The following is a 17,328-nucleotide window of genomic DNA, read 5'->3' on the forward strand; positions in this document are numbered from 1 at the left end:
ATTTCCACTGGACCACAGCTGAAGAACTGATTCCAATTCTTACATCTGGCAATGTCGCACCTGGCATGCGTTGAATAATCGGTACCGTACAAAAGGGGAGGGAGTAACGATCCAAGATGTCTGTGACTGCTAGCGCGATGGTCACTTTCAGCTGTTTGCTTTTAAATTTACGTTTATTTTGACATCCAAAACGTCAAGTAATACAGTGGTGTAGTGAAATAAGTGCTGAAAATGATATCCTCCATAATTTCTAGATTAGTAATGTAAGTAATCATTCATTGTTTCAATAGCATTCGATCTCAAATAACAAAGATCTTTATCTTTTGTGTTGTTTTGTAAATAAACCTCGATTTCGGCACTTCTGCCAACGTTTTCAAATAAAGATAGAAGAGGTAGAAAGCCAAAAACTTTCTTTTCCAAAAATTGATCTCTCCTTAAAATATACCCCCTTTCAATTTGAATAATTTTCAGGTTGGGATGCTGTAGAGGTAGAAATGCTCGTTGATAGAATTAATTAGCACATATGTTTGCAAAGACAATTAGGTATGAATAGACAACATAAAATATTGTGGAAGAGTCCAAAAAGGTCATTCCTACTTTACACAGCAGTCAAAGTTCTCATTTGCATAGATTATTTTTTTATCTTCTGAAGGTACCTGCACGGGGTACATGACACCTTTTGTGTGTAAATGTGTGACTCATTTCAACCAGATGGTCATGAACAAGATGCTGTACCGACCCGTAAAAGGGAGAAAAATCCATTTGGCCTCGTATTCCCCAACATGACTGCTTTTATTTTGGAAGAAATATCTCCGCTTCATTGTTCTCTTTTGCTATGGCTGTGCGTGGATGGATTGATCGACATCTCCACAAGGTCGACCTGGGGGGTGATTTTGATGATTTATATTTTATGCTATGGTTATTCCCTAGTTAGATAACATATACGGGGTGTGTTGAAAAAATAAGGTGAATTTTCATTTTTCTCAAAAAATATTTGTCTATTCATCAATTTCTGTTTTGTCCTCTTCAAAGAGGACCAAACATATATAATAAAATTATGCCAGCAGTCGTCGCACAACGCCGTCTTCTTGTGGGTCTTTTCAACCGTGAGAACAGGTAAAAGTCGCAGGGGGCTAAATCTGGTGAATACAGTGGCTGAGGAATGAGTAAGGTGGTGGTCATTATTGTGTTTTGGTCTCTTTTGAATTATGAGATGATTTTTACTTCAGAGATGAGTACCCAAATTCACATTTTATAACAGGTATTTGCATATGCAATATCTGGCCAACCAATTGATAGCTCCTTGATAAAAAGGAAATTGTATGATAAAAAATAGCACAATATAGACCTCTCGACAAGATGAAAAATGATATTTCTGCTAGTTTATTTCATTAAAATTGTATTTTTAATGGAATTTCAATATTTTTTTCATAAAAATTTGATCAGATTTCTATAACTGCTGTCAAATATCGAACATTCGTCGATATTTTTTAAAACTTTGAACACATTTAAAAAGTCCAGATTTGAAATAAAGTCTATATAATTTATTTTACAAATTACAAATTTTTGAATTATTATCGAGATATCAAAAAACTTATGCAGTTTCAGCAGCAAATATAATTTAAACGAATTTCAAAACAAACTTAACAGAAATTTCTACGAACTATCGATGGAAATTTCAGAAATCTCGAATGAAATTTCATTTACTTTTCAAGAAATTGAATAAATACTGATTATATGACTATGACGTGTATTGACTCTAATTTGACCGTAATCATTCTTGCCGCAAGATGGCGCTGCCAAACTTAAGGAAAACCAAAACTTGAAATTCTTGTTGGGAAACGCCTCTATTGAAAATGAATAGAATTCGTTTGACATACACCTCACAAAATGCCTGATATGAAAGAATTGTTCGTGGAAATAATGCTTTATTTGAAAGATAATACTTAGACTGAGAGTTGAAGGCAAAGCAGTTTTCGGGGTCAAACATAAGGTATTGTGTGAGTTGAACGATTCTGCGAAAAGAAAAATATTTACTTTTTCTCTCGTCAAGAGGTAAGATTAAATATTGGATCCACAAGGAAGTATGTGGTTGAAAGGTATTGCCTGTGCAGTTGTAAAGCAGAGTAGTTTGGTTTTTGCGAAAATGTTGCAACTTCATTGTATTTTTTTATTCAATGAGAATCATTATAGAGCCGTATCGTTATAATCTGTATTTGATATTCAGTAATCAGGGTTTGCAATAATCATACTGATTTTTTTGATTTTTTCATTATGAAAAAACTGATATTGTACTTCATGTACTGTATGTAAATTCATCGATTCTGAAGTCTGATAGGTAAAAATAAAGTAGTGTTTGCAAAATATATTCAATCAAAGCATTTACATTAAATTTTAATTTGCTATCCTGACAAGATTAATCCTGTTTAGAATCTACTTGGCTTGGATTGGATTATTTTTTATCGAAAAACCCGCGAGGTTGTCACTTGTTTCAACGCCAAAGCAGGGTTATTGATTCATTATCCCTTTTTTCATAGATGTGACTGTAGTTCAATGATTCTGTCTGATTTACCTCTGTTTCCTTAAGGTGTAGGAAGTAATAAAAGTTTCATTCTTAATGCAAAATATATAGAAGATTGATCAAACTTTTGTTATTTCGTTATGATTTGCCACAGCAGGCGGATTTCTTATACTTTACCGGGTCCATCCTATTTTTGTATCGCAAACGGGTTGCAAACAAAAGATTTTAAGAGCTTTATCTTCGTTTTCTACCTGTGGTGGTCCTTACTAGATGGATCTGCATAGACAATTCACAGAAATGTAGCATTGGTGGTTCAGTTTTAATATCCATAATACAACACTGAGTTAATCGATATTTCTTTGATACGTCGTACAACTCGATATGAACCGACAACAGTCCTGTAAGTATTGCAAGGTTAGAAGGTCAATTTTATTATAGGATATAACACGAATGTACAATTGCTATTTATAGCAGCGGCGTACTTACTTTATTTTCAAAAAGAGTAGGATAACGTCAGAGTAGGATATATTTCAATATTAAATTTTACAAAAGGATTTGAAGCTTTATATCTTTTATTAATTATCTGCGAGTGCTTTCGACAGTAGGTAGTACTGTCATTTTCTAGGCAATCCTCAAACTGAACTTGTCATCCTGTCGTCTGCCTCTTTATACGGTCAGAGCGTCTCAACTCACGTATTTCAGGTACTTTAGGTAAATTTGCCTGTATTTGTACTGCATCAGGTACTCTTCTTTGTGTTAGATCTTCTCTAGGAATGTGTATGGTTTGGTTTAATAGATTGAATGTGAGGTCTTGTTGTTTTGATTTGTATTTGTTCCTCGATAAGTGATTTATGACTGTTAAATTTATGGATGTTCAAGTTTTCCCAAATGTCCATGCGGTTTCCCTTGTCGACTTGTTTTATGAGTTTTATGTTCGCTGGTGGGGGGAAATTATGTTTGTTTTGTATGGCGTTTGTTGCGAGGTTTGATTTATATACTATTGGATTTATGTATGCCTTTTTGTGCTCATTGTACCTTTGGATCAGTTTTTTCTTGGTTTGGCCGATATAGAATTTGTGGCAGTCCGAGCATTGTATACTGTATATCCCGTTTTGGTCTTTGTCTTCTTCTTTTTCATAGTTGTTTATTTTTTTTGTTATCTTCATGTTCGGCTTGTATGTGATGTTGATGTTCAGTGGTTTGAAGATGTTTTTTAGTTTTTTGGTTTGGTATCCTACGTACGTAAATGCTGTCCATCGTTGTGTTGTTTTGTCTGTTATGGTGGTTTGATCCTTGTTCTGTATTTTTTGTTTGATTCTGTTTTCTAGTTTATCTATTGTCTTTTGGGTGTATCCGTTTTCGTTCGCTATTTGGTATATGACTTTCCGTTCGTTGTTTCGGGCTTCATTGCTGAGAGGTATCCTTAACATTCTATATATGAATGCGTTATATGCAGCCATTTTGTGTGATGGTGGATGGTTTGAACTTGCGGGTATGGTGGAGATTGTTTGTGTAGGTTTCCTGTATTTTGCCATTTGAAATTGTGTTTTGTTGTGGGTATATCCTATGGTTATATCCAGGTAGCTAAGAAGAACACAACTCAAATCTGCTCGAAGTTCAAAAAAGCGCTTAAGGACTTTTCCGCAACTAAGCCAACGTACGGCAGGATGTATGATATGGTAAATCATTTTCTCCAATCTGTTGAATAAACTCGCGGAATTGTCAGTGATTCAGCCCAGTGGATCTGATGAAGTTAACAACTAATATGACCGGTTTTAGAACTTCAGACATATCCAAACATTTTCCGCACAAGGACTGTTGATGAATGATACAATGTAAGACTAATGGTTTTAAACCACCATCATTTTCTACAGCCTTTGACATAAATGCAACCACTCCTTTATTTTTACCATACATATTTTTGCCTCCATCAGTTCTTATAGATTTCAAATTTCTCCATCGAAGGTTCTTTTTATTAATGGCATTTTCAACTCCCTTAAAAATATCTGCCCCAGTTGTCGTGCCATGAATACTGTCAATATCAAGAAGTTCTTCATACACTTCATAGCTTTTATCTACTCCGCGAATGAAAATCAACACCTGAGCAGTATCTGACACATCCGTTGACTCATCCAATGCTAGAGAAAACCACTCATGATGTCCATTTTTTGTCAGACAGTTGAGATGATATATTTTCTGCGATGTCTTGCACCCTCCGAGCCACGGTATTTTTGACAAACTGACACTTTTAAATAAATTTACCTTTTCGGGGCATATTTCTTCGGCTACTGCAATCAAGCATTCTTTTATCATTTCTCCATTGGTGAATGGTTTGCCACGTTTTCCGATTTCAAGAGCCACACGAAAGCTAGCGCGAGTTGCAGACTCTTGTTCAGTATTCGCTTTGGTAAACAAAGATTGCTGCGATTTGATTCCGCGTTTCAAAGCTTCCGCAAACTTCCTGTATACTTGGAGTAACTTTGAAGATGTTTCGATTCATAGTGTCGTTTAATGTTATAGTCTTTGAGAACAGCTATGGTCTCATTACAAATTAAACATAGCGCCTTATCACTGGACTCAATCACAAAATACTGAAAGTTCCATTTTTCATGGAACGTTCTGCATTCACTGTCGATTTTTCGCTTCTTTTCCATACTAACAAATCACACATAAAAACAATAAGTCAAATCAAAATACTTTTATTGACGGGTGTTACTTAATTTCACAATAGACAGTTTCGCTTCCTTCGCCTTTCCTACGCAGACTAACTCGCAGTTGCGCCGCTAACCGTTTTATATGCAATTATTACGGCCATCTCGAGGTGATCGGAATACACTAGCTAGAACCAGAACTTTCTCGAACCAACACGGTAATTCCAAATATTTAATTACGCCTAATGCCACCTAGCGGGTAGCTGAAAAAGATAGTACATACATAACGTTTTCTAAAAACACTTTATTGTGTGATTTTCACTAGATAGTTTTACAAAACTATCTAGTTTTTGTCAACCACCTTCAAACAAACATTGTATTGGATGTTGCATTGTATTTTTAATAATGTTGCCACCCAGCGGTTCGTTATTATGATGTTTTGGTATGTTGAAAACTTGCACTTGGAGGAAAACAAATTTGCGTCGTTTACGGTAAAGCATGCAGAAACGTTTGTTATTGAATAAATATTTACTAAAAATACTCCCATAATTTCAATTGAATGTTTATGATGGAAATTACTCGAGTGCAATCAGACTGTATAATTGATGTGTGCTCTTCCAGCAGGGCCGGCATCATCTATTTCTAGAACACTCATTGTTTGTAGTGATACACGCGTGATGCCAAATAGTAAACCTATAAAATGATAGATCGTCAACGAACGTTGAAAGCATGCCTGCGGTCTAAATATATAACGACTCGATCGTTGGCGCAGCGTCGTTTTTTTCGCCGAAAAAAAATAAACAGTTGCAAGCGCGTTCTTTGTTTAGTTAGTGTATCGGTTATTTTCGCAACATGTCGCAACAAGAAAAACCCGAAATCCGTTTTACAGTATACTGGAACGGGCAAGTTATAGTAATTTATCTGTGAAATGAATTGATTGTGGCAATTGTGACGAGGGAAAGCAGCGCGCAGACCGCGCAGCCTGAACATGGCGTCATTATTTTGGTGTCAAATTACGAAAAAAACTTTGCGACATCGAACAGGTACAGAATGTTTATGAATCAATTCCATCTTCTGATGAAACGATGATTTAGCAGCATAAATAGTGAAGTTCCACGTCCTTCAATCTGACGTTGTTGCATTTTAGGTTATTTTTATTGAACAATAGGAAACATTCGTTGTAATATATTATATTGCTATTATTATTGTTCATCCGTATTCAAAAAACACACTTTAATGAGAAATTTTCACTTGAAAGTTTACAAAACCCCGACATGTGTTTCGCTATACGATAGCATGTTCTAGCGTCACAATAATGTTTTTAAAAATGTTTGTCGTGCTTTTATAGTAATTTGAACATTATAAATACTCGTGTTACTACTTGCCAAATTTCGACATGTAAAATTCATTACCTAATATATTTACCTATATAGGAACAATTCATAAGACTGGTGAATGATGAATAACCTGATATATCATTTTACCTACTTTTAAGATCTGTCCTAATCACCAATTTTCACGTTGCAAACTGTATTCAATAAAGGGAACAATTCAAATCTATTTGATCATTAAATACTCCCGAATTTTTATATTTATTGATCTCCAAAAGTTTTGAACGTTCCTATTCCGAATGCAGTACGTCATAATCTTTATTTAACTGGTGCCCCTCTGTTGATTGTCAAATGTTAAATATGATCTTTCCATTCAAAAAATTACTTCTATGCTCTTCTATTCTTTTGGAGAAAGTTCTTCCAGTTTGTCCGATATAAAATGTTGGACAAGAACCACAAGTCAACTTGTGTATTCACGATATATCCGTTTTATCTTCATTGTTTTCAATGAATTTACTCAAATTACTATTTGATTTGTAGGCTACGTCCAATTCTTTGCCTTTACAGTCCAGTCATTATAGTAAGTTCACTTCGGAATTCGAGATACTCAGCTGTAAGTCTATAAATACTTGTATACTGACACCCTAAACGTTTTCTGAAAACCTACATATCGTAGGTCAAAGGTCACAAAAATCGTTTTTTTGCGCTTTTTTGTAAATATCTCATTTCCTATGGGTTTTTTGCTTGTTGTATTTATTATCAATATTGTAGAATACAAAATTCTCTATAAATTTTGTATGAAAAAGTTTTTCATACGGTGAACCGTTTTCGAGATAGAAAGCGGAGAGCGCGCGGTCACAGGATCACTTTAGGTTACCGGTGCCTCCTGTCGAAAACGCGCCATATATAGTTCATGAACTATCGATAAATCAATGATTATAAATATTTGTAAATTTTTATAAACTATTATATTATATTTTACCATTCTTTTCCTAACCTATCCACTTTTTATTCAGTATTAATTTATTTAACAACACTTACCTGCCCATGTAATTGCTGAATTGTTAATGAAAATATATGAATTATATTCGAATTTTAACGTAATTGATAACTTCTTACAAAATGAAAAAAGAACAATAAATTATGAATTAATCTTTGTATTAAAAAATATTATTCAATACATTTATTTTTATTAAAAGTAAAAAAATGGAATAAAGAGTACACAAACTACAATTTATAATTTTAATCATCTTCTTCCTCTTCATCGTCGTCTTTCGGCTGCTGGTAAATTTCAAACTGGTCTTCATTATCGTCTTCAACAACATTTGTCTCAAGTTCTTCCATGATTTCGGGGTCAAAGGTTCCATCTTCGTTAATGTCGCTCTGATATGGTAGAGCATTGAGACAAGCTTGCCCATTACATTGGCCACAAGCTAAAGAGCATTGCAAGCCCGCTTTCCTGCATCTGCATCGCGAACCACAACCACTCTTGCAGTTGCAGAAAATTGTATTTAGCAAATCTTCTGGAGCAGGTGGTAAAATTGTCATAATAGGCTCTAGAAAATCGTTTCGCATTGCCCAACCCCATACCTGGGATTCCAAATCATGCCCTAACCAAATTTGAACTTGATAATATACACGTTTGAAATGTTGATGAGCAGCAGCACTTGTTGGTGGAATATTTGAAAGCTGCACTTAACGTAATGCATATAACGAAGATGATCGAGACTTTTCACAGATTTCGGATCATTTTAGACTGCCAATGAGGTTTGAGTTCCACTCTCTAATAATCTGTGGGCCGAACAATTTTCTTCCTCAAATGCTGCAGCTAGTTCATCCAAATTTGTCAGTTTCTCAAACACTTTTAAAAATGATTTTTCCCCTTTTTAAAAAGCGCAGAAGTTGTGTCACAGCCACGTAATGCATGCAGAAATAAAATATGTGTTTTGGAATGAGGATAATTATGAAAACTTTTAGTCGAGTATATCTCCGTTTTTACATGTCCTTTTCCAAATTTTTTCAAGAAAATTTCTTGTTCGTAAGACACTGTACGCCCAATTAAAATGACAAGTAAATCAATATCTTGTCCTATTATAACTGCAGTTTTTTCAGACTTTGATTCTTCAATTGCAGTTTCAACAATAAGAACATCCGCATCATCTCTGGCTTGTTTAGTAGTAATATTTGCAACTTGTAATTTTTCAATTAACATATTAATGATCATATCTTTATTTCGATTTGATAAGAATTTTTTTGAGTACGGGTACAACCATTCATTCTTTCATCGAAACAGACTTCATACGTTTTTGAAAGTGCAGCAGTTCTCTGCTGCTCCATAACGTTCTTACTGTAGTGTGAATATCCGTCAAATACAACAATTATTTTGGAACTGTAATGCCTTTGTGAATAATTCATGTATTTATCCAAAATAATAGAAAAAGTATCTTCTCTGCTCCATACAACATGATGAAGAAGAAATTCGCCATCAATAATGAACGTCACATTATTTTCATTGACAACAAAATCAATTGGGATCATGTTGTCATGTACAATGACGATTTTGTTGTTTTTCTCATACCATCATTATCAAATAGAGCTGTAGGATACGGACTCAATTCATATTGAAGATATTCTTCAAGATTACTTTCAAATTGTTTGCTGACAGTAATCCTTTGGAAGAGTAATAATGGATCCACGCATTTTCGACCGGAGGCACCGGTTGACCTAAAGTGATCCTGTGACCGCGCGCTCTCCGCCCTCTATCTCGAAAACGGTTCACCGTGTGAAAAAATTTTTTGAACAAAATTTGTAGAAAATTTTGTATTCTACAATATTGATAATGAATACAAATAGCAAAAAAGCCATAGGAAATGAGATATTTACAAAAAAAGCGCGAAAAACTTATTTTTGTGACCTTTGACCTTGAAATTTAATAGTTGCGTACACCCTACGATATGTAGGTTTTCAGAAACCGTTTAGGGTGTCAGTATACAAGTATTTATAGACTTACAGCTGAGTATCTCGAATTCCGAGATTCTTACCTAATTCAAGCTCAAATGACTTAATAAGATAACGCGCGATATGTTTCAATCACCAGGTGATCATCTTCAAGAGGATGATTAATTATACTCTTGCAGAATATCCAATGTGGCATCCAATTCAGGCTAAAAGAGGTTGGCAATCCAATAATCATCGACCTATAGTGCTCGCCGTTGACAGTGATGGCTTGACTCGTCGTTCTCAAAGAAATATGGACCGATGATGCCGCCAGTCCAAAGTCGACTGCCTCGGATTTTCTTGCACACTCTCACAGACAGCGGCGATGTTTTCGGTAGATCTTGCCTTTCTTCAACGTACGTGTGTTGGTCGATCGTTAACTGAATCAGTGGACTCAACCACATTGCGAATAGTCCTCTAGGTAGGACGAATATGGCGACCGTAAAATAGGATAAGCGCGCGGTACGTTGCCCAAACAGAACACCCGTTGTCATAAAACAATTTTATTATTTGCATGTGTTGCTGAATTGCCAAAAAGCAGTTCACTTATAACGCATTGGTCTGGTAATTGAAAATAAAATTCAGTTTTTGCTTGATTCAATAGTTGAGTCTAGATCAGTTGCAAATTGTGATTTCCAGGCCACTGTGGCCGCTGATTTTACTCTGTTAAAACTTAGTACTTGATAAGGTACATTATACTTCTGACATTCAGACATAACCGTCATGTCATAGGTACATTGAATAACTCGTAGTGATTGAGATAATTTCTCATAAACTTTCGTTTTAACACAATGAATTCGACATTTTTTTGATATCATACAAGGGGGATTCCAAATGACAATAAACAAAGTAGTATTTATGATTTCCTGAGTTTCTGTTTAAAATCTGCTTTTCCGTTAATCAGCTGTCGCCCCCATACGAACGACAACTCTCAGAAGTTGAGAAACATGTGCGAGCTAAGGACTGACGAGGTTTCACCTTTTAACGTGTGATTCCTAACACGTGATTCTTGTAATTGAAGGGATTGTATTCAAACCCAAAATAGGTTTATTTGCATTAGAGATTACAAATAAATCATTTTCATTATTGTTATAAATATCGTTTAATGATCATCAGTATTATCTATATTTGAATGTTTACCAGTGTTTATTAGTCCTAATTACTCCAAAACTGCCGAATGCCTCACCCGGTACACAAATTTGTTTAAATACCGTCTTCGCGATGGAGTCATATCGACTTCCTGCTACACCTAAAACAGTAATTATAATTGAAACTTCGTCTAACAATTTCCGATTTCTCGCTCGTGCACAAGAAATGGCGGATGTCGAATAACGTATGCCTGTCCTGCTTCTAAGTGTAACGGGGTATGAAGCTTGATTTTTTTTTCGTGAATAAATAAATGAACAAAAACCCCTTCAGCCTTATTATGTTTGTATAGATGGAGAATGGCGAGCGAAGAAGGTTTTTTTCCTCAATAATGATCTCTCCTGAAAATATTCCTCTGTCAATAAATATATATCTACGTGAATATCTTTGAATTTTTCAAATGAGTTACCGATAAATATGAGATTGTCACGGATCTTAAAATTTAGTGTTATTTTTGGAATGTCTTCTAAAGTGTGTACATGGCTGGTTATATACACAAATAGGGTCACCTTTCAGGTAGAGGGATTCTCTATACCTGAAACCCTTATGGCCCATTGCAGTCCTCAACTCAGTAGGTTAGCTTAACTTTTGACAAAACAAAATCAAGAATTGAAATGTGAGGGTTTATACATCATATTCCTTATCTTAGTCTTTGTCTATATTTCAGTCTGTGTTGTCTTAGGACATTTTTAAACTCATAAATTAATACAACATAATTTTTATCCCAGTGACAGACAGTAGTACCAATCGGAAAGCAATGGGGAATGTTCCTCCTGACGAAAATCAAGTAGTTTTCATAAAAGAGCTCTAAAACAACGCATTTTCAACTTATCATTTCAACCTTTTTCTTTAAAAAATTATTAAAATACTTAAAAAAGAGGAATTAAATAATGCATTCAACATTTAAATGGATTCGTTTCTATTTCACCATTTGGCACCATCGGTTATAGCTAAATGAAGGACAATGAATCTGTTACCTGTATCAGACAAACAAAAATGACATATTTCAGAGGCGTGCTGTTCTGTTTACTTATGTTCCGAGTTCCGAGACATTCTGTGACATATGACGTTTTGTGCACCTAACCTATCTTCCTCTATATAAATAAATAACAAAAAAACTGTTGTTTATGTGGCTTGTGGAGGTGGTATTGAACCATAATTTATATTTTGCCTTTATTGTTGATTTATAAAGATAATTTTCCTTTTTTAAAGGAAAATATCTAGGTACCTATAAATTATTTCAACTTGATATAGGCGCTGTTGCCAATATGTGAATTAGAAACAAATCCCTTTAAAAATTAAAACCCAATATTTGAAACATCAATTTGAATACTTTTCGAAATGAATTTGAAAAACTCATGAATTAATAAACTCCACTTCATTTTGTCCAAACTTGCATTTGCTGTAATAACCGAAATTGAGGAACATTCCCCATTGTGCGATTTACGAAAAATTTCAACAAATGTGACTCTTACAGACTCATTTTGTTTAATAATAGTTGAATACTTATATGAAACATACTGCTACCATTGATTATATTTTAGAAAAATACTATACTAGCAAGATTATTATCCTTTGTGGTGAGTATAATATCCCTGACGCATCTTGGTTTAATAGGGAGCTTGGTCTGAATGATGATTGTCCAGAAAACTCACCTGCACTAGCTTTTTTACATCCATTTAGTTTCCATAATTTATGTCAAATCAATAATATTCTAAATTCAAGAAAAGTTTACTTAGATTTCATTTTTTCATAATTCTTTCACATCATTCTTCGGTATGTTTTGATTTAAAAAATGATATAAAGGAATATCTCAATACAGGGATACCGAAATACTGAAGGATGAGGATTTAAATATTGTAGTTACAAATTTTTACAATATTCTCTATACAGCTCTGGAGTACTGTATTCCACTAAAAAAATATAAAGCTTCTACTTTTCCAGTATAGTTCAATTTTGAGCTGAAAAAATTAGTTTTCAGGAACAAATCGGTTCACAGAGAATACAAAAATGGAAATTTTTATAAATATGAAGATTTTTGTTATCTGAGAGTTAAGTGCAAAGGTTTGAGAAACACTTGCCATCAAGCATACATAAATAAAATAGAGAATAACATCAACAATAATCCTAGAAGGTTCTGGAAATATATTAATAATAAAAAAAATTCACACTCCTTTCCATATAAAATGTATTATGATGACTCTATCAGCGAAAATAGTAATGATATTGTAAATCTTTTTGCAAAATATTTCTCAACTGTCTATTGTGATGAAACAGTTAACCAAATTCCAGAACATAAATTTAGTAAGACTGTTGATATATGTAGTTATAGGGTCGAAATTAAATAAATAATCGATCTACTCATGTCATTACCTTGGATATTGTCTACAGGTCCTGATAGAATTCCGCTATTCCTAATCAAAAACTGTATTTTTACCTTGGTGAAACCAATTCACATGATATTCAATATTTCCTTGAAATCGTCTATCTTCCAGATTATTGGAAAAACAGTTTTTTGAAACCTATTTATAAAAGTGGAACACAAAATGATATAAAAAATTATCGAGCAGTCTGTAATCAATCAGAATTACCCAAATTGTTAGACAAAAAGCTCACATGGGATTGTAGAGATATAATCATTAACCAACAACATGGATTCAGTCGTGGTAGATCTATCAGCACAAATCTGCTCATTTATCAACACTGTATAATAAATGCTTTCGAAAATAGACACCAGGTAGATTCTATTTACACAGATTTTTCAAAGGCATTAGACCTAGTATATAAATCACAATTTGTTGCATAAACTAAACGCTTTGGGTATTCAAGAAAACATTCTGAAATGGATTGAAAATTATCTAGCCTGCAGAGTACACTTTGTAAAATATGGTAACTCAGTATCTTCCGCAATCACAGTTTCATCGGGTACCACAGGGTTCTCATTTAGGGCCATTGCTTTTCAACCTATTTGTAAATGACTTTGTTCGCCGAAACAAAAATCCCATTAACCGGCCATATAAAATCAATCAATCAGAACTGAAAACAACAAACACAATCAGAGATTTAGGAATCACTCTCGACCCAAAAATGTCATTTAAACTCCATATCGCAAATATTACTTCTGAAGCACTAAAAATGTTAGGTTTCATTCTTAGATCTGCAAATGAATTATCTTTCACTTCAATAAAAATCATATATTGTTCAATTGTTAGATCAATAATTAATCGAATAATATTCCACAATTTGGTGCCCTTCATATCATGTGGATATTGATATGCTTGAAAGTGTTCAAAATAAGTGTTTAAGGTACTCTGCATATAAACTGGGATATCATATTGGTGAATATGACTATAAAATTATATTGGACATTCTTAGCTTGAATAGTCTGGCTCATAGAAGATTAGAAACAGATCTTAAACTAATTCATTAAATAATAATCAATGGTAGCATCAATTACCCGGAACTTGTCGAACTTATAACTTTAAATGTGAATCCAAGGACAACAAGAAATTCGGAAATCTTCAAAGGACCCTTTTGTCGCACCAACTATCGCCGGAATGAATCTGTAGGTAGAATTTTGAGACTTGCAAATACATACAATGTAGATTTAGAATTTTTTAATTCTTCTTTTGGAAACATTCAAAAATACTGTGTAAATATTGTAATTCATTAACTCATTTTTACGATTTTTTTAAAAGTTTATTTCATTTATTTTTTCCTTAACCTACTGTCAAATACATATATGTGAATTTGTTAATTATTTTGTAAAAAATAGGCATTGCCGTAAATGAATAAATAAATAAACTTTACTACCATTTTTTTCCAAACAGCACCAAGCATCAGGTGTCAACAATGAATCGATTTCAATACCCTGTCAAGCGGTATTTGTACTTTGACATTGACTTACTGGTCTTAGTCCTAAAAGTTGAAAGTCGGAAACGTTCACGGTTACAATAATTCAAGGAAAAAGAAAAGGCAAGCACATAGAAGATTGTATAAATGATTTTATTGAAACATACACATTGCACTTTTTTTCGGACTAAAATTAATACAGAGACAAAGACTGAGACGTATGAATTGGCCCTAATTTTTCAGTTCAATGTTTGATGGTACTAAGCTTCAGTCCCATTAAAGAACAATAGCCCATCGTAAGACGAATTTCTTCAGCGAAAGTAATAACAATGAATTATCCTTCAAGGCGTAAACCCTGTACAGCAAATTGGTGCCGTTCGGTTCGTAATGCACTTTATGACCACTACGAGGTAGTGGTGTATCTAAATTTACCCACAGAAGAACTTCAGTTCAGGAAGGACTCGAAAATAGATCGGATCGTTGCACTTTGAGAACGTCGACGGCACTTTGACGCGACGTTTCGAATTGTACTCGTCGTTTCGCGTTCGAAAATGTTGGCGAATCTGAGACACTTGAAACCGTCTTTGTTGCATGTGGGGGTGATTTTGACATTCGCCGCGGTGGTGTGTCACAAAGCGGTAACTTACTTGGTTCTTTATCCTCTTTTCAGATTGCTGTTCGGTACGCTGTATCCCGCTTATGCTTCTTACAAGGCTGTGAAGTCCAAGGACGTTAAACAATACGTGAGTAACTTTTTTAAAATTAGTTTTGGTTGAGCACGCACTTTTTTATAGTATTTCAGTAGGTCAAGTTGTCAGAATGTTGTTTGATTTTAAAAGGAAACTTTCATTAAATATGTTATATTAGAAAAAAAAACAAGAACAAGTGAGTTGAATTCAGTATCAAAAGATTTCAGTTTTTGAGATTCTTAAGCTGAAATAATTTTATTCATTCCTCAATATAATTCGTAAAAATATATACAGCGACACCATCAATATTCGCACTACATGGGGAGCTGTTTTGAAATTTGAATTTTGCTTGAAAATACGGATTGCCTCTGTAATTTTTCAAAAGTGTCCCAGGAAACAGTTATTCAGTTTTAAATTTTAGCCCCCCCACCGAATTTCATCTCTCTACCGTCACTCCAAGTCATTCTAATTTTTTTAGAATTTTTGCTCTACCGATTCGAACGAAATATTTCATAATTTTCATATTGGTGATATGTAGGTCCTAGGTTGCATGTGCCAATTAAAATTAAGCTATTTATAATACATTGTCAAGCAAATTCTAACTACGAAAAGATATTTAAATTATATTTATTATTAAAAAAATCCATATGATGCAGACTTCAGTAAATAAGAGTGCTAACTAACAAAAAGAAGATCTCACTTTTAGTATTAATGAATAAAAAAGATTCACATTGAATGTAGTCATGAATTGATAAATGTAAAATTAAATTCTGAAAAAAATAAATGATTATGTTATGAGTAAGTCGTCACCCAATAAAAACTTTTTGAATTTGGTTTCAATAAATTGAAACCACATAATTCGTGTTATTGTGCTTGTGTTGTCAAGCAGGGCCGGATTTGGGAGAGGACAGGCGAGGCTCCTGTCCTAAGGCCTCTACAACAGAGGGGCCCTCACAATAGAGATAAATCAAATATCCAAATTTTGACGGGCTAGCCACTTTTACATTTTTATTTCAAACAATGTTTTACGTGTACAGACATAAAAATATTGTACTTCATTATTATTGTTGAAATTATTTTATTTGTTGGCAATATATTTTTGAAAGAGTTAACAAAAAATTGTGAAATAAACTAAGGGCCTGGCCTCCTTTCCATCGTCGTCCCAGGATCTTTTTGAAATTATGTATTGAATTTTATCAATTTATTTTATGAATGGAGAAGAGATTGGATAATTCTCAGTGCACTATTTCGCAAGTTTTGCAGGCTGTAAACTTCATTTTGATTCAGCAATATTGTAAAATAAGTCAATGTGGATGTGGACATATGAGAATACTATAAATTACAGTTTTTGACAAATTTGCAAATTGATAGGATCATCTCTAAAGGATACTTCCAGTCATTTATAGGTTTTGAATCAAATACGAAGGGCTAATTGATACATTTGCTCAGAAATGTCACTTGTCAGTCAATTTTGAAAGATATTGATTCAACGTTTATATAATTATTTGGCAAACTTGAAGTTTTCTATAAGTATTCGAGAAAAGGCATGTCCCGTCATCCTTTTCCAATTCGAATTAATATTTTTTTGTTTTTGAAACAAGGCAGAATTTATGAGGCGTACCTTTTACTGACAAATTGGATAAATTTCTATCTGAATTTTATTCAAACGCAGTTTGGTAATTTCACCTCAATATTCGATTTATTCGAGAGGGGGATGATTTCAGAGGAATTAAAACACATACATGCCAGAGGTAACTGTTGTATTCTATTTCTATTAAATTTTTGCAGATATTTCTTCGGTAACATAATTTGCATAATTAAAATGTATTCCGCTGCCTCCAATAATATCTACCTAGTTATTCAAACGTGTCTTTCATCACAGTTGTCTCTCATTAACTTGTACAACAATATTTGAATCATTATCTTGGACAAGTTGCGACTTTCAGTGGTTATAATTTGCATGGGAAAACTTTATTTCAACCAATATATGTCCAACTATTTGGAATATACAAGCGTATCGTAGGCGAAAAAGTAAATTAAATATTTTTCTGCATCATAATTTTATAGGAGTAACAGAGGTCCAAGTACACTTCCTTGGGTAACACCTTTATTATCTTTTATTCGTCCAGATACCTAATTGG

At 33.8% G+C, this 17,328-nt stretch overlaps 1 protein-coding gene across 8 annotated transcripts in view; it reads left to right on the forward strand.

Moving 5' to 3' along the window:
- The first annotated feature begins 86 nt into the window (after positions 1-86).
- The window catches only part of ReepA (Receptor expression enhancing protein A), a 40,563-nt gene continuing 23,321 nt past the window's right edge, over positions 87-17,328 (forward strand). For 4 of the 8 annotated variants that reach the window (XM_023162806.2, XM_023162807.2, XM_074183089.1 and 1 more), the window contains exons 1-2: positions 87-263; positions 15,169-15,241. In XM_023162806.2, coding sequence (XP_023018574.2) covers positions 232-263; positions 15,169-15,241 — 105 coding nt within the window. In that variant the 5' untranslated portion in view covers positions 87-231. Of the gene's footprint in view, positions 264-5,965; positions 6,216-15,168; positions 15,242-17,328 lie in introns of those variants that run through there. The other 4 variants (XM_023162808.2, XM_023162810.2, XM_074183092.1 and 1 more) reach the window with 3 other exon arrangements.

Source organism: Leptinotarsa decemlineata, unplaced genomic scaffold, assembly GCF_025532065.1.
Source record: "Leptinotarsa decemlineata unplaced genomic scaffold, Ldec_3_MD MMD2_tig00026330_RagTag_RagTag, whole genome shotgun sequence".
Lineage (NCBI taxonomy): Eukaryota > Metazoa > Arthropoda > Insecta > Coleoptera > Chrysomelidae > Leptinotarsa > Leptinotarsa decemlineata.